The 22,086-nt window shown below is 36.1% G+C and overlaps 2 protein-coding genes across 2 annotated transcripts; both read right to left on the reverse strand.

The window, feature by feature from the left end:
• Positions 1-6,584: 6,584 nt before the first annotated feature.
• LOC105039329 (putative RNA methyltransferase At5g10620) lies at positions 6,585-14,894 on the reverse strand. The gene is given in 9 exon segments (XM_073245804.1): positions 6,585-6,985; positions 9,498-9,623; positions 10,044-10,189; positions 11,603-11,680; positions 12,241-12,307; positions 12,814-12,916; positions 12,919-12,955; positions 13,189-13,220; positions 13,329-14,894. Coding segments are annotated over 8 exon segments (588 nt in total). The 5' UTR covers positions 13,414-14,894; the 3' UTR covers positions 6,585-6,985; positions 9,498-9,583.
• Positions 14,895-16,615: 1,721 nt separating this feature from the next.
• LOC105039330 (probable plastid-lipid-associated protein 8, chloroplastic) lies at positions 16,616-18,830 on the reverse strand. Its single transcript, XM_010915453.4, has 4 exons — positions 18,595-18,830; positions 17,902-18,025; positions 17,319-17,498; positions 16,616-16,978 (listed from the first exon to the last, which is right to left on the reverse strand). Exons 1-4 carry the CDS (start codon positions 18,781-18,783, stop codon positions 16,785-16,787), a joined length of 687 nt encoding a protein of 228 aa, XP_010913755.1. The 5' UTR covers positions 18,784-18,830; the 3' UTR covers positions 16,616-16,784.
• Positions 18,831-22,086: the final 3,256 nt, after the last annotated feature.

The following is a 22,086-nucleotide window of genomic DNA, read 5'->3' on the forward strand; positions in this document are numbered from 1 at the left end:
AATCAAATTTGCTCCTCCGATTTTATGTCGGCTGTCCAATTCAAGGTCAGCCCTCCTCCCTCCGACTCCACATTGATATCTGACTCAAGATCAATTTTCGATTCTATGGGGTGACAGAGCATGGCCGCATTCCCAAAAGATTAAGCATGGCCCCATCAGATTACATGGCTGCGTTCCCCAAACACTAAGCATGGTCCCATTGGAACCCACACTATCATGTCCCTATCCTTTTGAAGGGATCTTTGATGTGACCTCCCCCAAAAGGTCAAGATGTTTTAATGCTGAAGCTAGGATCCTAAGTCAAAAGAGAGCATGGAGGTACATTTATTTCAAAGTTGAAGTTAAGATGTTCCTCTAGAATCTACAGCTTCGAGATATCAGTGTATCGTTACCCCGACATCCTACTAGTATCATCTGATCGAACCATCACCATTTGGCTGAATCAGCATCATCTGTTCAAGGCAGCATCATCATAGTCGAGGTAGAGTCATTACGGTCGATTGTCAGATGACCATAATAACTCTGCTATGGCCGACGGTCAACTGCCATGACCGATTGCCAACTATCATGACCAACTATCGACTGTTATGGCTGATTGTCGAGGCCGACTGCCTAATTTATAATCACGATATCACAATCATGAGAAACAACCGCATACTACGATCGTTAGTGGGCATAAACTGCCCACTAACTCTATGATTATGGCCCAATAATAGGGATTAACTATCCTTTAGTCTCATAAAAAGTGGGACCCCATGTGCTCAACGGTTACATCCAAATTACCTATATAAAGGAGAGGTAAGGGGATAGCAAGAGTAAGACATCTGGGCTAAAACTCCATCGAATTCTATACTAAATATCCTATTCACCACTCCTCGCTGACTTAGGCATCGGAGAATCCCTGCCGGATACAATTCTGATCAGTGGATTTATTTTGTTAGTTACTCTTCACCGAAGTCAGACGTACTCGGAGATTGGCTGCAACAAAAACCATAAAAAAAAGGTTCAAGAGATATTTTTGTAGATCTATTGCCTCAATATATATCCCTAGAGAACATCGTAAAGATAGATGGCAATGCAGTTGCCTCAATATATAGCCCCAGAGAACATCATAAAGCTAGATGGCAATGCAAGTTAGAGAATAGTTACCAATGCATTATAGTTAATTTGGCATAAAATCAAAAGCAATGTGCTTTGAGTGACATAAGGTTAGATGCAAGAGACAAATCAGTTGATATTATTAGATCTGGTTGCCCTTCTAGAATGTTGCATGTTTTTTCCATTATAGAAAGCCACATTGAATCTATGAATCATAAATTTTACCGGATACAGGACTTGTTCCCTGAGTTGTAGAGGTGACTTGAGTTTTCCTTATGCATAATGGCCTCTTCAGACTTTCAAACCTTTAGTACTATCCTCGAGACCTTCTCCTTCCACTTTGTTAGTGACGAGAGGGAGTTACAAGTTCTGCCCTTTGACAAATTTTTTTTCTTTTCATCACATTTAACAATGCTACCATATTTCATTGTTTGAGAATTAAAACCCTGGTATATGATGCTATCATAGGAGTAATGAAACCTGCAGACTTATGGTTGTATGGGAATTGCTAGGGTGGAAAATTCTTTGTCAAATTTGATGTAAGCAATGAGAAATTTGGGTATGATGTATAAAATGCTGAGTATGAGAGTTGGGTAAGAGAAAAAGACACGAGACAATTGTAACAAAATCCTTGCCATTATGATGTTAGATTTTTGCTCCATGCTCGTAGTATGGGCTTATTCTTCTTGCAGCATTTTTAAACATGCATGTAAATTTAACAAAGAAATGGTTTAATGACTTCCAGATTAACAATTTGAAGCAATTGCCTGGCATAGCTTACATCTGGATGGTAAAACATTGTTTGTTAATGCCTTGTTCTAGCTCATTTCTTTCCCTTCTCGCTTCCAAGCAATCATGTACAATTATTGCACCATATGGAATTTGTGAGCCCCCAAAAGCCTCCATTTCTATGAGCTTGTGGTTAACATTCATCTATGCATACCTGCCTCTACTGGACCAACTCAAGCTACAGCTACCTAGGTGGCAGTCGGTTAAATAGCAAATTACAAAAGTATGCTATTTAGGGCACTTCTGAATTCTTAGCAATTGAATAGAAGTAAGAAGGAAACTACTCTTCTCATGCAGTTTCTTATATTTCTGAGATTTGTCCAGCTATGGTTGTCATGTAGCTCATGTTGGTTCATGCCATAGGCATTTTCATACCATTGCTTAGTCACTTTATTACAATATTATTTGCTATCATTTCATTTGTAATTTTGTACAGGAGTAATAAGTTTTTTTTTTTTTTTTCTTTTGTAAGTTTTCATATTTCAAGGTTTCATATACAGTGGAGGATGAATAGATCAGGATGCCTCACTCCCATCCTGGCTATCGATACATGCTAGACACAATAGTGACATTATTTGCAATATCCTATAATCAAGACTCCATTGTACAGCCTTGGTAACTGATATATTTTATATGCCTCTGAATGGAAGGGGCAGGAGCGTCAAACAACATCTATGAATTCTTTTTCAAAGCAGAGACTTGTTCTAAGGCCTCTAATTTGCCTTTTCTTTTTTACAAAAATATTGTAGTAAAAAAAGGTATTTCATTTTTGAGATTTGTGTTTATCATTTTTTTCGTTGTCATGCTTGGAATTGTCTGATACTCATGCATCTATTTTCAGCGAATGTGGCTTCTCCAAGTTCATCATCTGCAGTACAGAATGAAATCAGTTTTCTTGCTTCTAAAAGGGGGAAAAAAAAATTGGTACATCATTTTAACTTGCATATGATTTGCAATGCCTTTGTGACTCTTGGCAGATTTGAATGATGAGATCTTACAATGTCCATCTATGGGTTTTTATCTAGCTTTTTTAAAGGATATGTTTGGTAGCAAAAAAATGTATGGGAAAGGAAAAGAAGTAAAACTTTTCCTAGAAAGGAAAACCTTTCCAGAGATGTAGTAATAAGTTACTAAAATTTGTCAAATTTTTTATTCAAACAAACAAATAAGAACTTTTTTATTTTTTGGTGATGTTATGGACTATTTTGAAAATGGCACATGATGTTTGAGTGACTATTGAATCGGTTCTATGCATTTTCCTCAGTGGTTAACCATGAATTATGTAGAGATATACAGAAAATACAGAAATGGTTTTAGTCATGGAAAATTGTTTCTTACTTTCAAAAAATGAATAAATGCATTCCTTGATCAGGCTTGCGAGTCAACAAATTATTTATCTTTGTTTTTTTCTGCTGCCGTAGGTATTGGCTATCAGTTGGTGCACAGCCTTCGGAGCCTGTCCAACGTATACTTTTCAGAGCCGGTGTTCTACCACCACCACCTGACTCCCGAGAGCCCAGAAGCTGCTGGTCAATCTGAATGTGGAGAAAATGCGGCCGGTGAAGATGGTGGTAAGCCAAATCCTTGAAAAGAAATTGCAGTATTTTATACCGAGGAAACAAAGAAAATACAGCATCTAGTTTTGAGTTGGGTGGCAGTCGAATGTTTCATTTGAAGTTTGGAAATCTATGTATGTGGTTGTCTTGAGGCACTTAAAAGCACTTCGAAGCTTAATATCTATGGAAAATAATTGCAGAGCCTGTTTTACTCTTGGATGTAATACATGTGGTTACATTGGTCTCTGAATTGGTCCTGAAAAAATGTGTAGGAACGTTCATACGCTTGCAGGCCACCTCATGTTCTCATCATTTTTTTAAACAAATTTTATGATTTTCAGATGTCTGTGAGCATGCTACACCTAATTTGTTATTACAATAGGTTCTGCTTTGGCTACCATTGGGGATGTAAATGGGTCACCATACATTCCTTTTCCCTTGACCTATCTTTTTTTGTTCAATGGATTTGCTTTCCGATAAGCCTTCATGCCGCTCATAAGCCTCCTCGATATTGACATATTTTTTTATCCGAGCTAATATTTCAACGAAGTCTCTCGGATATCTCTTCTCCAGGGAGGAGGAATTGGCAATCATAACTCTCCACTTAAGATTCGACATGATGACCGACGGGTCCAGATTGTATATCTTCAATATAGTTAAACAGCTCATATAGTTCCTAAGGAACTTTTCTTTTTTCTATTTAATATTCATGAGAGAGTCAGACATATGCCATTATCGTCGAATGTTGACGAAGTGGGCTATGAACGGCCGACCTAGTTGCTTGAAGGAATGAATCAAGCTCGGGTGCAAACTCGAGTACCAATACCAAGTTGCTTTCATAAAGTGGACGGAAAAGCTCGATAGAGGATCCCGTTAGTTGTCCCGTGTAAGAGTACAGGACTTTGAAACTTTTTAGATGATCCACAAAATTGATGGTTCCATCATATGCTTCCGGCTTTGACATTTTAAAGTTGATAGGGATCTTTTCATCTATGATTTTTTGCTGAAGGACAGGTTGGCATTGAAGTCGGACTCCCATCATGCATCGAAGTCCATCCCCATAGTGCCTTGATTTGTCTATATATCTCCTGAAGCCCGCAATCCACGTCAGCATCTTGAGCAATGTAATGCTTGGAGTGTTGAGGTGGTGATCTTCTTGGTGTGGAATCTTTTTCCTACTAAGGAGTCAAGGAATGCTTGGAAGGCCCTCCTCTAGAATCCTTGGTCAGCTGTGCCAGCTCTGCTGTGCTCGTTTCAAGCTTCGGGGAGGTAACTAAAGTTGCTGTTGCTGTCGAGGCACTTATTGCAGGGTCAGTTGAGAGGCTGTGGCTGTCTACTAAATGGCCGCAGTTAGAGTCTAGACCTACTACATGAGTAGGTTGAATTACTCGAGGACTACCCTCTGAGCCTGTTGAAAGATTGGATGCTGATTCTCAGATCATGGAAGTGGCATCTCATCTTGGGTCTACACCTCAGCCGGGAGCGGCACCTCGATTGATGGTGGTTGTAACTCGGCCGGATGAGATACCGTCCCATTAGACCGTCGTGAGGCATTTGATCCTCCTTTTCGAGATCTCATGGCTATAAACTATTCTTCTTTTCTGAGCAAGCCTAGAGCTCTTCCTCTAGTGTCAATTTGTTATTGTGGATGATTAGCCTAACTCTAGAACTTGACAAATTTGGAAGGGCTAGAGCTTAATTTGGCACTGGAGGGGAGGAACCTACAAATCAAGTTTCTTACCAGAATTATTTTTGATAGGGACCTTTCGACGCTCAAATCAATCGTCAGAGAACAGTGGAAGAAGGGAGAGTGTTTAGCCAAAGAGCTTATCCAGAGGTTCTCCGTTTCTCCCTATTAGGTAGGGTGGCCGGTCATCTTTGAAAATACAAGGAGTGGCAGAGTGAATCATGCTGTTTCTACATCATCTAATGGAGATGAACTGTTATCCAGTAGTTCAAGGTACATTTAGGAGGTGAAGTAGATAAGGCAAGTTTTCGGCATGTAACTTCTGCCATGAATCTTGAATCATCATGTTGGCTCAATGATGACCGGGCCGACCAAGTTGTCGTGTCGCTGAGGCTCCGACGTTGTCAGCCTAAGCAGAGGTCAACTGCCATCCCGTATCAATACACTAAGTGATGCACTTTTGCCACAGAATATCTGCTTAGCGACGTATTTTAGGTCGTGCTGTTCTTTAGCAATGGATTGATTACCTAGTGAGCGTGATGGCACATTCGAGTCTTATAGCTCTCTGACCAGAAATCGTCGAAAATTTGGCTCTATTTTTGGTAGTTTTAGTAAAGAACTGTCCTTATTTCCTCTATATATGTTCCTTGGTGAGGCTTAAGTTTGATTTTGTTCTTTTTTTTTTTCTTACATATGTCGCAGAAGCAGGGCCAAAATGTAGCGGAGAGACTTTGGGGGATGAAATGAAGCGGCTCGGAAAATTGAGAACAGCCATTATGATGGAAAAATGCCAGAGCAGGGATGAAGTCGTCATCTGTCCTGTAACAAGGACAAGAAACACCTGGTGCATCTTTCTGTAACTGTGCCACAAGACTTAAAACTCTATGTGTGCACCCATTTAATCCTGTGAAAGCAGCGCTTTCCGGTTGGACATTTGATAGTCAGCGTGCATTAAGCTTGAGTTCCCCTTCACTTCTCTCTTCTCCTTGGACTTCTGTTCAAATTCCACTTACTTTTATCCATGCCTGACCGACAACACTTTAGGATGCAAACGCTTCCAAATAACTTGATACGACCCTTGTAAATGTTTACTGCCACCCAATTTAATAGAAGCCCATGATCTTTACGGGCATCTAACCAGAGTGTCGCTCACTTTGGTGTGGTAAGAAGAAAGAAGCAGATGCTTGTTTTTTCACTACCATAATCTGTTTTGTTTATTTATTTACTTATCGTTTATTTCTAAGGCTTCGAAAAATGTTTTCTTTCTTTATCTGACTCATGCAGGGAAGCTTTTCTTTTCAAGTTCCACAAAAAGTACTTTTGCAACCAAGTTGTGGTTCAATCCTTGACAGGATCCAAATTGAATTGGTGGCTATTTGCGGACAATCTGCAGTAGAGTTAATCCACCAGTACTAGTAATGAAGTCAGTTCTATATTATGTAACTCATTCCAAGTTAAGAAATCATCAGCGACTTTTGATGTCCTGGCATGATGTTATAGCATTCTGAATTCTGGTAATGAATTATCAGAAACTACTGATATTTTAGTTTATATTCAGTGAAAAGGAAGTATAAACGGTTGCCCCATTCCAATTTCTGAGCAACCAATTCTGAATTCTAGTTAAAAAAAAAAAAAAAAATACTGTCATGTTATTACATTTCAGTATCGAGCCTCTCATATTGTTCCATCTTCCCCTCTTTTGGCAAGATCATTTCTCTGATTTGTGCTTTTAAACTTTAAACGTATAACTTGCTTAATATATGTTTGTCCTGGGAAAACTGTTATCTCCTTTGGAAGCTCGTAATCCCAGAAACTCGTAAGCAACATGCTCACCTCCTGGATCATCGGTCTTTGCCTGCACAAAATCGTTCAAGTTAAATCTTGGTTCTCTGAAGTCTAGGATATGAACTTGATTTATGAAAACCTTTTTATTTAAAACTCAATCTCTACAATAGGAAATAATCTAGGAAAAATTTACTTTTAAATGTATATGTCGAGGTCCGCAATCTCGATACTGGATATCATATTGATAGAGTACTGGTTTTGTATGGTACAACATGCGCTCTGTAGTGAGATAACCCCTAACCCCGCTTTTTGTTCTTTTTATCATGGTAGCACACCAAACCTGGTAGCACGGGTTGTTATAGTATTGTACACATCTTGGTTTTGCACAGTACTTTAGACCGATATGGACCGATTCGATTCATATACTGAATCGAACCTTGATATGTACCAATATCTTACCAATATGGTATAATACAGTCTGTATGGGTTGGTATGGCAAAGCTTGGTACAAGTGCTATAGCACAAGTTCCCAATATCCTATACTTCAGAACGACAAAGAAAACATGGACCCAGACATCATAATAATCTCAGTTGTGCTTGCTTATTTTGAAACACTGAAATACCAATATTCTCTTGGGCCATTACCAACTCCTATTACAAATAGACATGTCATATCAGACATAATGCACCTACAAATGAAAACTACTAATGTTTTTCCCCTTGTACAAAAACCTATGCAAATCAATTTAGGGTGAAAACTAACCTGCTCCATAAGTCCAGTGAACATAATTTGATGCTGTATATGCCCAACTACAAGTTCGACCAACCATAATGCTGCTAGAAGTGGGCTTCAGGTTGGTAAAGTACATGGGTATAAAAATAGCTTGGCAATGTTATCTTACTTATATCCTCAAGGTAAACTAGGAGTTTGAAACATATTTATGAGAAAACCTCAACAAGTAATGTCTTGGTGAATATTTTGCCTATATTGAAAAAAGACTATCAACATTTTAATTTACATAAAATTATGTTTTCCCTTTTTTAAACCATTCATTTCTTTTTTCTTTCCTTTTGCCTAATTTAGATGCTAGACTGTGTCGAACATCTGACTATTGCATCTGCATCCATGCAGCACAGGTAGCACATGCAACATGCAACCGGATTATAGAACCTCATATCAGCAAAAAGAAAACTCAGCTTAATGACATTATGAACAATAATGATCTCAACTTTTTCTTTCGAGTTGTATCTTAAATGCTAAGGAAAAGTATCATGTGATTATCTACAAGAGGAAAATATTTAGTAAAAACTGTTAGACCAGAATTGAAATGTTTTCCTTATGTCTCTTCTGAATTTGGAACTATATATTTAAGCCTTTGATGGTAACTAGAAAAACTGGCTTTTCTTGAATGTTCTACATGCAACTTTCAAGATTGTTAGTATATACATGAATATGTTCGTCTGAATCTATGTGAGCACTAGCAACCTTGACCTACGAATGGTATAAAGGTGAATGAATCCTCCTGAAAATACAATCAATCTACAAGCTACATACTTTGATTAATCTGGTCAGAGAAAAGGAAGATTTTCTTCAACCCACTCAATTTAAATCTCACAGAGAAAAAGGTAGAAGAAAAGAAGAGTTCTCGAAAATAGGGCTCAAGTATGTTTTCTTTCTTTTTATTTTATTCTCTACACATTAAAACTGAGGGACATGGCCCCCATTTATAATAGTGAGGTCTGGCCTTTCACTATTCGGATTGGATTCCCCTTCTTATTTTCTGGAAGGACATCTACCATTGAACAAGTTGAGTTGGATTCCTCTTTCTATCTTAAATAGAACTAGATCTTTAAAAAATATACATGATAAATTAAAAAATCATAAAAGATACTAAAATTTTATAGGAGATAAATCTCGACTTCTACATCATCTCTGCCTTCCATCACTTTGCCTAATTCTTTATGGATTGGAAGATAACTCTAGATCAAAATCTTATCCAAAAAAGAAATTTCCGATTTGATCAGTTTGTTTTGGGGCTAAAATAATGAAATTTTGGCCCAATTTAGTCCCTTTAGGAGCTAGCACAAAATTGTAGATGTTGAAAAGATGCCAAATTTTATTATAAAAAAAAAAATCATCTCAATCGAGCATTATATAACCAAGTTATCACCTCATGGAGTTAGGCATGCGATTTGGCCTCTTCATGTGGTGGATTTTGCTCCTGGATCCCACTTAGTTCTACTCGTAGTAGCCAATATGATCCATATCAAGTCTTTGCAGTGGCAAGAGTGATACATATCAAGGCTGACAATCCTCTTAGATATTCGTAGTAGTCAAAATGATTCATATCGAGTCTGATGATTCACTTAGATCATTGATACCAGGAACTCTTTTAGTGCAATATAGCACATGAACCATAAAGTAATTTTATATTTTCATTAACTCATGGGGCCAATTCCATGAACTACTAAATCTTACAATGTTTAGATTAAAAAATTATAAAATACTTTGTAATGGAAAAGCATGCAAAAGTATCAAAATAAACATGAATGACAATGGCAACTATGACTGGAATGCTCACCTGCAAAGACAGCTAGCAAGAATATTTTTGCTCGACATTTCCACTAGGAAACCCCACGAACTTTTATTTGACTTTGTTGGCCTATGTTAGTGGTGGTACTTCTGCCCTTTGATAATAGTCCATGCTCTGAAAAGTAAATGTTGAAGAGTTTATGAGTCTACCTAAAGTGAGAGGAAAGTAGAAGTACAGAATTATGTCACAGGAATAATCATAATCGGCAAGCCCCATCCCGTCTGATCTGGTTATCTTTCAGCTATAGAAAGACAAAACCCTTGAAAGTATATATTGGAGAAAAAAGGACTCATGGTTTTGCAATTGCCAGAGAGAGAGAGAGAGATCAATAGTTCAAATAACACCATTAGAATTGGCATGATCCCATAAATTTAATGACAAAGAAATGGGTCATGAAATTAAAACTTTAGATTGGTTTACCATGTTTGGCCCATACACACTCTTACAAGATTATAAATACTGTTTCATGTTTTGTTGCATAATGAATACATGACTCAAAGAACTAGACAGTAGAAAAAACTACAAAAGCCTTACCGGTACAGTTGCTCCAGTAGCACTATTAATGCAATCTGGTGATTTAGAACCATGGAGGACAATCTAATGATCACATCAGCACGCTCGCGCACTTGCAGCCCATGACCATATGGACCACCAATGCAAAACACAAGTCTTGATGATCCCTAAAACAAATTCAACAAAATGCAGATGTTTACATGCTTGACGGGAAGGGCTCTTACAAGTCACTCTAACGGTTGATAAATTAAAATAAAAAAAAAAGAAAGGAAAATGATATTGTATTGTGCATACATGCATTTTATGTAGCCAGATTTTATATATTGTAATGTTACTATGCCAGTGCCAAAAGCATTTAGAAATTTTCATTAAAAGAATTAGATGGTACTTAAGTATTTTCCCACCTATGCATCCACAAGTGGCTGTATATGTATTTACTCATATCCTGTTTCTTTTTATTTTGTTATCCAAATTGAAACATAATTGTAGCTTTATGTTGCAAGTATACTTGTAAGCATGCATCCATAATAATTCCATCTGAATTGAACCCATAAACAAAGAAGCAACATGCCGTTTAATATAGCATATACATGAAAATAAGGAATGTCAGTTTTCATGAATCACATGACATTTACTTCTGCTCTATGAATTTCACAAATTCATGGCCTACAAGCGGCCACTAAATTTGAGTATAGCCTCAATTTTAGAAAAGGTTTATCAGAGAGTATTTGAATGTGGAGATTTGCATTTTATACGATTAGGCAAACAGGATTTGGGCTTCCAATCTATCTTGCTTCCTATCTCTTCCGACATTTTTTGGGCTCTTTGAGTTGGATCTCACCAGGGCATGTACATGGAGTCATGAAGTGGATATTGCAAACTTGATTTGAATTGGCATCCAATGGACAATGATAGCAAATGCATATCTTCATGTGGCTTCACGAAGTAAGTATGCTTCTCTCTTTCGAAAGTTAAAGGATAAAAGAAAATATAAGGGTAAACAATAATAGAAGGAGCAGCATCTTGAAGGCATTTTCAGAAGAGAGGGAAGAAAAAATAAGTGGAGCTCCTAGATGATACTTAAAGTAAGACAATAGATTATCTTGGTAAATTAGGTTCTGAAGGGGGTTTCAAGAGAGTAGAGCATGGAGAATTCATGATTTTCTTTTCCTCATTAACTGGAGTACCTTTAAGTATTTGAAACCTAAAGCTCACAAAGAAACCTCAAAGAAACATATGACCTTTTTCCAGGGAAAGATAATAATAAACAATTTCAGAGGTATGTCTTTCTGTTAGAATGAAAGATATGAACTAGCCTCTGATTATGCAAGAGTTATGAGAAGTTGATAGGAGAAAGCATCTGGATTTAGAATTAGACACAGTAGGTACTAGGACTTGTGTGCGATTTGGATCAAAATATGATCCAGTCGAGACGGAATATAATTACACAAGGATACTTGATTAATAACATGCTCACTTCGCAAATGTAAAACATAGTTTGCTTAAGCAATTCAAATCATCTGAGGCATTTCTATCGGTAACCATTGTGAAAATAAACTAAAACAAGGTCAAGTGCATACTGTTGTCACTGCATCTCCTACCAAGTCGGCCATTTGCTCAGATCTAATGTCTGCTCCATGTTCATCCAACACAACAACCTAGATGAAATGGAAAGAAACATAATAACATGATAACTGCGAGGCAAATATACAAGCAATCAATCTGAAGAATTTGTGTAACCGAAGAGTCAGACTTAACCACAAAGTTTGAGGTTGACTGATATCCTCGATTATTATTTAGTCCTATTAATGCCTAGATCCTCCAATATCAAAAGTTCTTATAGTTAGGCAGACTACAGTTACAGAGTTTGCTAATGACTGTTATTTTGCTTTGATTTGCCATGATTTTGTTGCGGAAGTCATGGAAATCTTCTTTCCGTTCTGTTTCTTCTTTCAATGATTATCCCTTTAATTCTCCTCGTCATTGTTCACTCAATGAGTATGGGAATGTCACCATATCAAGATGGTAACTGCCATTAGTAACCGTTGGTTAAGCACACAAGTATCTGCTACATCCACTGCACCAATCATCGAGGGAAAACAAAATGAAGAGCCACTCAAATTACCCAGCATCCTGCCTGGAGAAACTGTCAACATGGAGCAGAGAAAAAAGAAAGGAAAGATCTGAACATGGCAGCCTTAATGTTTCAAGGTCATACCCATTCTCCAGGCTTAATTTGCTGCATGATAAGCATGTCTTCAGCTTGGATCTGGGCCTTCACGTTGCTGCTTGAAATGCCAGCATATTAAACTTCAAAATCAGTAAGAAAAGGAGAATATTAAATAGATTGATCATTCTGTTAGTTCTCCTATGCTTATCTGATAACATCTAATACGGCAAGAACCAACTCTGATGCCGAGCCACAAGTAGAAGGAAAAATTTCAACATATCAGACATCCAAATTGCAGCCAAACAACATTGTACTGAAGGAATAAAAAGGTGAACAATGTATCACTACCACAGAATTAAGGGTGTTAAGATGCAATACAGAGATGTGATGTTCTCAAATATTCCTAAAATTTAGAGATTCATGCAACAAAACAAGATACTGAAAGGCCCATCCTTTCAAAATTAAAGTACTCTTCACAGAATATAGATCAGCTCATGCATATATATGAAACATAAACATCAAATCACACAAGAAGTGGCTCTGTTATCAGTGCAGCATAAATATTTATCACGGATAGCCACTTCTTTATTTGGAGGGAGAGAAAAAGAGCATATCGTGTACCCAGTATTCTTTGGATTAGATTTGATGAGAACGTCCTCAATGCTGCAATAGTTTTTGAGCTTCTCCTTGTACTCTTCGACTAGAAGTTGGACCCCTTGAGACTCTTCTTGCCCACCGTCAATACCCGTACAGGAATTGCTCTCTTGACAATATTTTTTAAATCAATTTTTTTTTTAAAAAAAAACATAAGTATGTTCGAGAGTTAGGACTATTGTGCAAAATTCTATCGAGACCTAACTTTATATTCAACTTTTATTCCGATTATCTCTATCAAGAAACCAAATCTTAACATTTCTCTTAAAATCCGGAAATATTGGTTGGTCTATGGAAGACAGGAAGAGATGAAAAGTGAAAGGAGGTGGCGAGGCGACATACAACGGACTGGCCCGAGTACTTGGATCTTCTCTCTGCCGAAAGAAAGAAAGAAATGTTCAAGAGTTTAGAATTCGCTTCGTTCCATAGGGGAAAGGAATACAAAGAACTAAATATATATAAGTCGATAAAATAAAGATTACCGCTACCCGGAAAAGGAGCCGCTGCGTTCTTCTTCATCAAGAACGAGAGATGGGCGTGGCAGTAGCACCGCGATGCGGCTTCCATTCTGCCTGAGCGAGAGAGAGAGAGAGAGAGACAAAGGTCTCTGTGTGATCTCTGGGAGAAATATGGAGATTGGAAATTTGAAATAAATCTTCACGTCTGAACTTCCTTGGCTCTGGATGCCATGGGCAACGGGCCACCCGTAACCCTCGACACGCAAAATTAAAATTAACCGTGAACAAAATTTCTATTTATGAAAAATTAAAATATTCTATTTTTCTTCTCATGAAATATACTTGGTTCAACTCGTGAATTTTACCGATCCCAAGCAGCCACGTTAGAAGGGTAATTTTTTTTGTTTTTTCTTTCTTCGGTAGAATGTTAGAAGGGTAATTGGATGGATAATGCAATGGCATGATGTACGGTTACCAGTGCTAGTACCATGTTGCTTGGTTCAGCTCATGAATTTTACCCATCCCAAACAGCCATGTTAGAAGGGTAATTTTTTTTTTTTTGGTAGAATGTTAGAAGGGTAATTGAATGGATAATGCAATGGCATGATGTACAATTACTAGTGCTAGTTGCTATTAATCTTTTTAGATGAGTCGGAACCCTTTTTTTCTTTTTTTTTTTTACTTTTGGTAAGAAGTCGGAACCTTTATTGTTGTTAGATAAGTCTTCTCCGATAGCTCACCCTCTGCACGCCGTTTAGGCCACGCTAGGAGAGTGACTTCAGTTTTCTCTGTCATCGCTTGGAGGGTAAAGCGAGCTTCTTTCCTCTTTCGATTTGAGTAATTTTATAGTTATGAACTATATTACCTTTAAGAGATGTTGAAGCAACATGTTTGCCACGGCTCCAAAAAAAAATATCTGCATAATGTTTATGTAACTAACAGCTTAAATTTGTCTTTGGTTCACCATCGGAATCAAAATCGGAATGAAAATCAGAGTGGATTAGAAATCAGAATTGGAATGGCTAAATCTCTCAGAGCATTTGATTCATGATGAGAATCAAAATTGAAATAAAAATTTGAATCCTTAAGAGATAGAGTAAGGATTAAATTTTAGATACATTGAATTATTTTCATTCTGCTTCGAAATTAGAATCGAAATGAGACTCTTTCCAGCCAAATGGTTGGAATGGATCATCTATTTCTATTTTGATTCTAAACCTCAATTCCATTGAACCAAACACCCTCTTAGATTATTTTTATAATGTGAAAAAAATTTATATATGTATGTTTGTGTGAATACACATAGGTACACGTCTGTGAGTATATGAATGGTAACAGGGGGATATAGGTCAAGTAGGTCATTACCCATGTCCACCTTTGCAATTGGAAGCCACGTGCTCATATCGAACTCATATTCATCTCAAAGTAAGATAGGGCAGATAGAGTTAGATGGAGTGGATTAGCGCATGTTCGGATTGATAAAGTTGCTTCTTTTTTTACATATAAATCAAATAATAAAAAATAAAAAAAATAAATCTTACTACTTCACATAGTATTGAATAAAATAATGGACAAAGATATAACATAATAAACTAAATTTTTAATAGTAATAGAAATAACAAAAAAAATATTATTCTTTAAAAAATTAAAAATTTTTAAATAAAAAAAGGCAATCAACTAAAAAATTAAATAACAAGCATCTTTTGTAACCTTTTACATAATTAATCTTTCTCATGATCAATCACATTGTTTTTTCTCTATTACCATCATAATCATCAAGATTTATATATAATCAAGTTGGATTTGAGATCGGCATTGCCATTATTTATATCCATCCCAAATTTATTGTGAGTTTTAGAATGAAGAACTATCCTCACTACTGACTCTAAATAGGTCAGATAAAACCAATCCAACTAGGACCAGGTTAGATTGAATATCCAATGGGATAGAGCAAATTGCCATCTATAGGTATACTATAAAAATATATATTATGTGTGCATACGATGGACTTTGTTCTTCTTGAAAGGAAAAGTCCAAAGTCAACAATAGGTTAACGAAATTAAAAATCCACCCTATTGATCATTATTTATACTATAAGAAACACTTAGAAACCATAAATCATATATTTGGTAATCTTTGATATATACATTAAGTTGATACAAAAATGAATGTTTAAAATGATGCAAATCTCACCTAGACAGGTTGTGCAGGGGCACTCACCTTTCAAGGAAGTGGTGAACCAGTATGAGAATGAGCTTATTGTTGCCGTTGGAAAGGGCAACCTGCTGCAGTGATGTCAGATTGTGGTTTCAAAAAAGTTCTTTCTATGGATGAATATGCATCTTACTTCAAAGACATTGATCCGCTATCTCAATACAAAACTTGGAGAATAAAGCAAACATAAGATTATAATTTGTTATGATCTAAATATTAAAATCTATTGATCTTCAATCTATGTATATATTTAACATGTATGGATCTATAAGATAGATTCTCAATTAAATGCTTTATTGTGTATTTTAGTATACTAGCATAATGAAGGCTGTCCAATTTTATGTCCACACGATGCATAAGCTAAAAACAACTAAAATATATTATTTTTCTTTGTATGCATTTTTAGAGGTATAGATCGCAATCAACAATATGGATTTTAATTTAAATGCTCTATTATTGACTTTAGACTTGAAATATGTAAATACCCTCTCCCCTCTTGAAGGGCATAATCCATTCAACCCGGTATATAAAGAACAAGCGATTGAGCTAGGATGCACATTTGATCCGAAATGCTTCCTAACTAAAATCAATGTTAAACATTTCAAAATGAAAATTGAGATCATTGAATATGATATTATGATGCCTAAAATGCATAAAAGAAAAAGTCATACTGTTTGATATTTTTCTTAATCATGCATCAAATTGATAAAAAATGAAAAATTTTAATGGTGTGATACCATATCTTCTTTCAATCTACCGTTGAAAAACTTCCAAATTAGCTAGCTAGCTCACTAGCTTTATATCTACCATTTATATTGTGCTTGTTTGAGGGCAAGAGAACTCTAAAATAAATGCTTTTTGGTCTTTAGGTATTTTATATACAATATATCATGATTAATGATGTCAATTTTTATTTGGAAGACGTATCATTTATTTGCACTATGAAATACTTGGAGCCAAATGAATACATACATACATTACATACATTACATACATACATACATACATACATACATAGGAGTTCCTCCTCATCATTCCTCGCAATCACCAATTGTTAGCTTCATGCGGCCTACTTGTCATGAGGGTGATGCTGCATAAGCCATAAGGTAATACGTCTGAAAATATTAACGGTTGTACATCATCCATGGCACCTAGGACATTTGGATACTTCAGTGGGGAAGGAATAACAAAATTACAACATAAAGAATGGAAAATATACAACAGGGCAAATGTTCTTTCACTCCAAAAGGACATCCAAATATGGCTTCAGTATCCTCGCCTTAGGAAGACAAAAAGAGAACCTTTGGAACCCTTCCCTAGCCTAATGTTCTCATCAATGTAGGTTATTTTTAGCTTTACCTCACTCTCACCACCATATTGAAACCCCAGTGAGCCGATCTTTAATTCAGGGGGTTCAAATATGACTTGAATCCACACGTCATCCAATACATTCAGTTTACCTGGAAAACCATCAACAAGACCAAAAATTAACTAATAACACAATCATATGTATCATTGTCAATAGCAGCAGGCAGGACCTTTTTTTTTTTTTTTTTTTTATCATGGACTTAAGAAAGCAAGATCCAGTATGGAAATTGCATTTTATAGAGATCGATGCTTATGTTGAGTATAATATATAAAAAATATGATGAATCCTATGCATAAGCCATGCGCATGCGAATCATGATTATATATCTCAATTTTTTATTGATAGTGTAGAAGCAGAGCAAACAATCAAATGATAGTTCAACAATGCGAAGAGAGTAAATGTGCATCAACTATGTCTGTGACTATTGTTACCTTTCAAGGATACTTCTCCATCAAGGAAACCGAAGGTGGAGAATGACACCTTGTTTCTCACAATATCTGGGGCTTCCACAGTCTGCACCATTTCATTTGTTTTGAAGACAAGGCGTCCCAAAGCACTCCGGTAACCTCCTCCAGGTGATGTTGGCCTCGAGCAGTATACAACATCCCATTCTAGGCGACAACATAGTTACTCAGACAATGACTGAGGAGAGGAGTGAAACATAATGCCATTATCTTTCTATATGTACAATAATTGGAAAAACCACAGCAGGGTTAGGGTTTCACTTGCTGCCCTCTAAAAGCTGGTTTAGTTGGTCCAGTAATTTCATGAGCACATCTATAGGGAGGAAAAATGGGCGTGTTTAGTCTGAACATATCCAGAAGTTGTCACAATATCTGAAATTCACCTAGCTGTTATTGGAAAGAAATTAAGATGGAAGGTTCTAAAAAATTTAAAGACCATTTAGATCATAATTTAGAGTTATCTCATGAGTCATTTCAATTTTTTTATCTGCAATCTGATGCATAAGCACTTTGCAAGAATAATCTGAAAGCATTTAGTCAGCATTTTTACCTCCAAATATAAGTGGACATTTAACAGGCTCATCTACACAATATTTTTCCAGCTGCAGTGCCACATCAGCTACCTCTTTGTGCCCGTCCTTGGTGAGCGAAACTCCTCCATCACTTCCCTTCACCTGCAGGCGGTGATTCAGGTTGAAAAAATATATAAAGATGAAATTGATAGCAAAAGAGAAATTGAGGCAGATAATTCAAGGAGCAATTTGAAGTCAATTTCCAATTTAGATGTGAAAAAATTGGAAAGAAGTGAACAAGTGATGAAGTAAGAAAACAAATCCCTTTTTCCAAGTCATAGTCGATATCCATTTGAACATCATTTTCGAAACCATTTCTTTTCATGCAGCCGAGAAGACGACATCGTTATTCTTCAAAAACCGTCAATTCTTTTCGTTTCAATACTCCAATAAATTTGCTGAATAATTTTCTCTGCTCAAGGGATTACAGAAACAAATTTTCTTTCAAAACATTCGGATAAGCACATGATTGCTAGTATTTTTTTTTTTTTTCAAAAAGAAAAAAACTTTTTTCCACCTTCATATCCAAGTAGTAAAGAGAAAAAAGAATCAAACGATGTCTGTATACATTCAGAAAAGAAGCATCCATGCCGAGTCCGGGACCAAATGCTACAATATTTTTTATCCTTTGACTTCATTGAGATAAGAGAGAGCTTGAGGAGAATCCGAACCTTGGAGAGAAGGGAAGCCACGAGATCATCGGGCGCCCCGACGACGGGCCGCGTGGCGATCGAGGCGCGGACGGTCGAGATCTTGCACTGTTGGGGCCGGAGAGAGACCGATGGCGGATGCGAGGGCTTGGCGTGGGAAAGGAAAGCTTGGGGTTTGGCGGAGGAGAAGAGAGGAATTATTGAAGCCATCGAGTGGTAGCGGCAACGGCTTCTGCTCGGCGGAGCCTTTTGCCGTTTTCCTTTAAATTTCTCTTTTTCTCGAGTGGTCAAATTTGGGAATTTAGATTTTGGTGGGGTCCACCGATCCGCTGGCGAGGATAAGGGAATGGGATAAGCGTTTCGATTCGTGGGTTCCGATCTGACCTATGTTTTTTGGAACTCGTACGGAGCCTATTAGATGAGATGAATGGATGAGATCCGTTGGAGGCTGTGTGAGGCATGATCCAATGATGGACATCATTTTCTTTCGCACGAAAATCCTTAGTTGCTCAGTACGTTGGATGCTTTATAAGTTTCATGGCTTCTTTTACAAACTGCAGTCTCCCAGTATAGGATTATTTTTTAGGTTGATTGGTTCATCATGTTAGCTACTATGGAGGAAGTTCAGTTTGCTTGCATGGATATAGATGGGGAAAAAAAAAAAAATTGTATAAACTGTGCCTTCTTTGACATATGCATGAATACAAAGTCAATATATTTGCCCCATCTGAGGTCGCTTATCGAGTTGCATGTGTGTCCTAGGCAAGCAAAACATGAGAAGAGGTGTGGCCGGCTTATAACTATGCCAATAAAGATTCAGATTCTTTTTATTACTTTCATGATTTAGTAGGTATACTCTGATATTTAGATGTTGAGGAGACATTACTTGGTGCTATGGTTAAGATTTGGATAAACAAATACAATTCATCTCCTTTTGTATTAAAAAATTACATAAGTTTGAATCTAAAATTGATTATGTGGTTCTCTTTTGGTCATTAATTCATATCCATTGTAATAGCATATTGTATTCATCTTTCTTTTCTTATTATCCCATCCAGAGAAATTTAATTAACAAATAACACACTTTATTTTTATTTTGCAAATTCAGACTGTTCTCTTTTTTTTAAAAAAAAATCTTTTACAAGAATGGTCCAGTGCTTTTTTTTTTTTTTTTTGCCCCGACACTTTTATACTTGACCGGCAAGTGCATACCCCCAATATATTTAAGTTAGATGAGGACTAAAATGACACATCCAAAGGGTAAAGCATATTGGTGAGGTTAAAGATAAAATCATCAAGAAAATAAAAAATTACTTTTTTCTTTTGCAATAAAGTAGTCCAAAAAGTGCAAGATCCCTATTATTTAATTATTAAGTTCTGACTGTCCGAAGAATGGAACCATAAATTCTCAAACATTCTTCTTTAGTCATGACCATCTTTTTCCCTGGCTCTGCTTTAAGTAAATTATATTTTTAGTTGCCCTACTTTAGGCCGTATTTTTAAATAATACTAAACTTCAAAAACTTTTAATTAGGTCTTTAGAGTTTTGCAAATGTTTTAATCATCCTTCCGCCCCTGAACAATTGTACATGATATATATACATAGTATTCTTTTTCTTATTGACACCAATATTAGTATATGGATGATAACATAACATAATAAGTAAATTTTTATTTTGATGAAGCAGTATATAAATCATGACATGGCATATAAGTGATGATGTGGCACCCACTATGTGTTATAGTAAATTTTTTCATCCAAAATATCTAGTCGTGGAATGCCACATTATTACTTATATATCATAAATTATTTTTATGATCCTCCAAATTTCATAAATATTTTTACATGATCTTTATAATTTAAATATCTATAATTAGATCTTTTGGATTTCAAATGCTATTTAATATAGTGGCTTGATTCTAGCATCAAAAAATTGTACATAATGTGCATGTGATGTTCTTTTTCTTGCGGACGAGATGAGAGATAGAGAGAGGAAAAAGGCTGTGGCTCAATTGGGAGGGGATAGCAAGCTCCAACAGACTTGACAAAGAGAGGAAGGCAAGGACCCAACAGAGGAGGTTGAGGTAGAGCAACCGTAATGCCATAATGAGGACAAAACAATAAGAGGAGGGCTGCACAAGGAGGAGGTGGGGGCATAGGTCGTCACAAGGGAAGGGGCTCAAATGTTGCCAAGTGTGGAAGAGGAGGGGTGCCAAAAGTAGAGAAGAGGCTGGGGCAGAGGCATATAGATCCTAATTAAAGATTCTTGGGCATTTCTACCATCAGAAATTGATTGAAATCAGTTGAAAAGGTTACAATAAATCACACTTAAAAATTGAGAGATCTTATTAGAGATTTTTAACTATAAAATTATTTAAAAATATTTGTAAAACTTAAAGACTAAAAGTATAATTTATGATAAATAGATAATGATGTGATATATAAATGATGATGTGATATAAGTGATGATGTAGCAAACAATTTTGGATAGAAATTACACTGTAACATATATTATGTGCCACATCATCTATATATCATATCATCACTCATATATTGCATCATCAAAATCAAAATTTCCATCCATTATACCACATTATCACCTATATGCTTATATTTGTGCCAGCAGAAAAAAGAATACCACATATGTGTCATGTGGAACCTTCCAACATTGAAAATTAGCCAGAAGTGCTCAAAAGGATGACATTAACACGTCAATGAAACTCCAAAGATCAAATTAGAGTTTTTTAAAATTTAAGAATCATTTAAAAATATAACCTAAACTTTAAAGACAACATAATTTACCCTATTCTTTTTTATCTATGTGCAACCCAGCCTCACAAACATTTGAACACATCCACCATCCACAACAAAAATCATATGGGGCGGACACTATAAAAGATCATATAAGGCGGGCTTCACAATATGCCACGTGTCCCTTAATGCTAATATTAAAGTATAAATCTAAAAGTCAAAAAAATTTTCTACTGACGAAGTTATTAGTCTCGTTTTTAGCATATAGCGATACATATTATATGACTATATGATACATACTAAATATATAAATAGATGATACATACTGTAAGCTTTTTTGATACACACCTAGTAACGATCCAAAATATATCTACAGCTAAATTGGTACATAGTTTACCAAACTTAGTATTTACCAGTACACAGTATATGATTAGTTGATACACATTTAGCAAAATATTTATCCAACATCCCTATATACACATTTAGATAAAGTGATGCATAATTTTCAAAATATAATATTTATCAGTATACAATATATGAGCAAATGATACACATTAGATAGCTTATTGATACATATTATAAGATATTTTGTTACACACCCAATAATGATCCAATACACACCTTGAGGCTCTTCTCTTCTTTCAAATTCTTCTTCTTTTCTAAGATCTTTGTATCTAAAAATTTATGAAAATCATGCATCATTTCATCTAGAGATATGTATTTGAACATCGGATAAATATTTTGCTAGATGTATATCAACT

This window comes from Elaeis guineensis, chromosome 1 (assembly GCF_000442705.2).
Source record: "Elaeis guineensis isolate ETL-2024a chromosome 1, EG11, whole genome shotgun sequence".
Classification (NCBI taxonomy): Eukaryota; Viridiplantae; Streptophyta; class Magnoliopsida; order Arecales; family Arecaceae; genus Elaeis; species Elaeis guineensis.

What these genes read in the sequence shown, in the direction of transcription:
- LOC105039330 (XM_010915453.4), bottom strand. Translation starts at nt 18,783, where the DNA reads ATGGCTTCAATAATTCCTCTCTTCTCCTCCGCCAAACCCCAAGCTTTC. An exon ending in TGGCTTCCCTTCTCTCCAAG is followed by an intron (nt 18,026 to 18,594) that starts GTTCGGATTCTC and finishes CACCGCCTGCAG; the next exon opens with GTGAAGGGAAGTGATGGAGG. An exon ending in ATGTCCACTTATATTTGGAG is followed by an intron (nt 17,499 to 17,901) that starts GTAAAAATGCTG and finishes GTTGTCGCCTAG; the next exon opens with AATGGGATGTTGTATACTGC.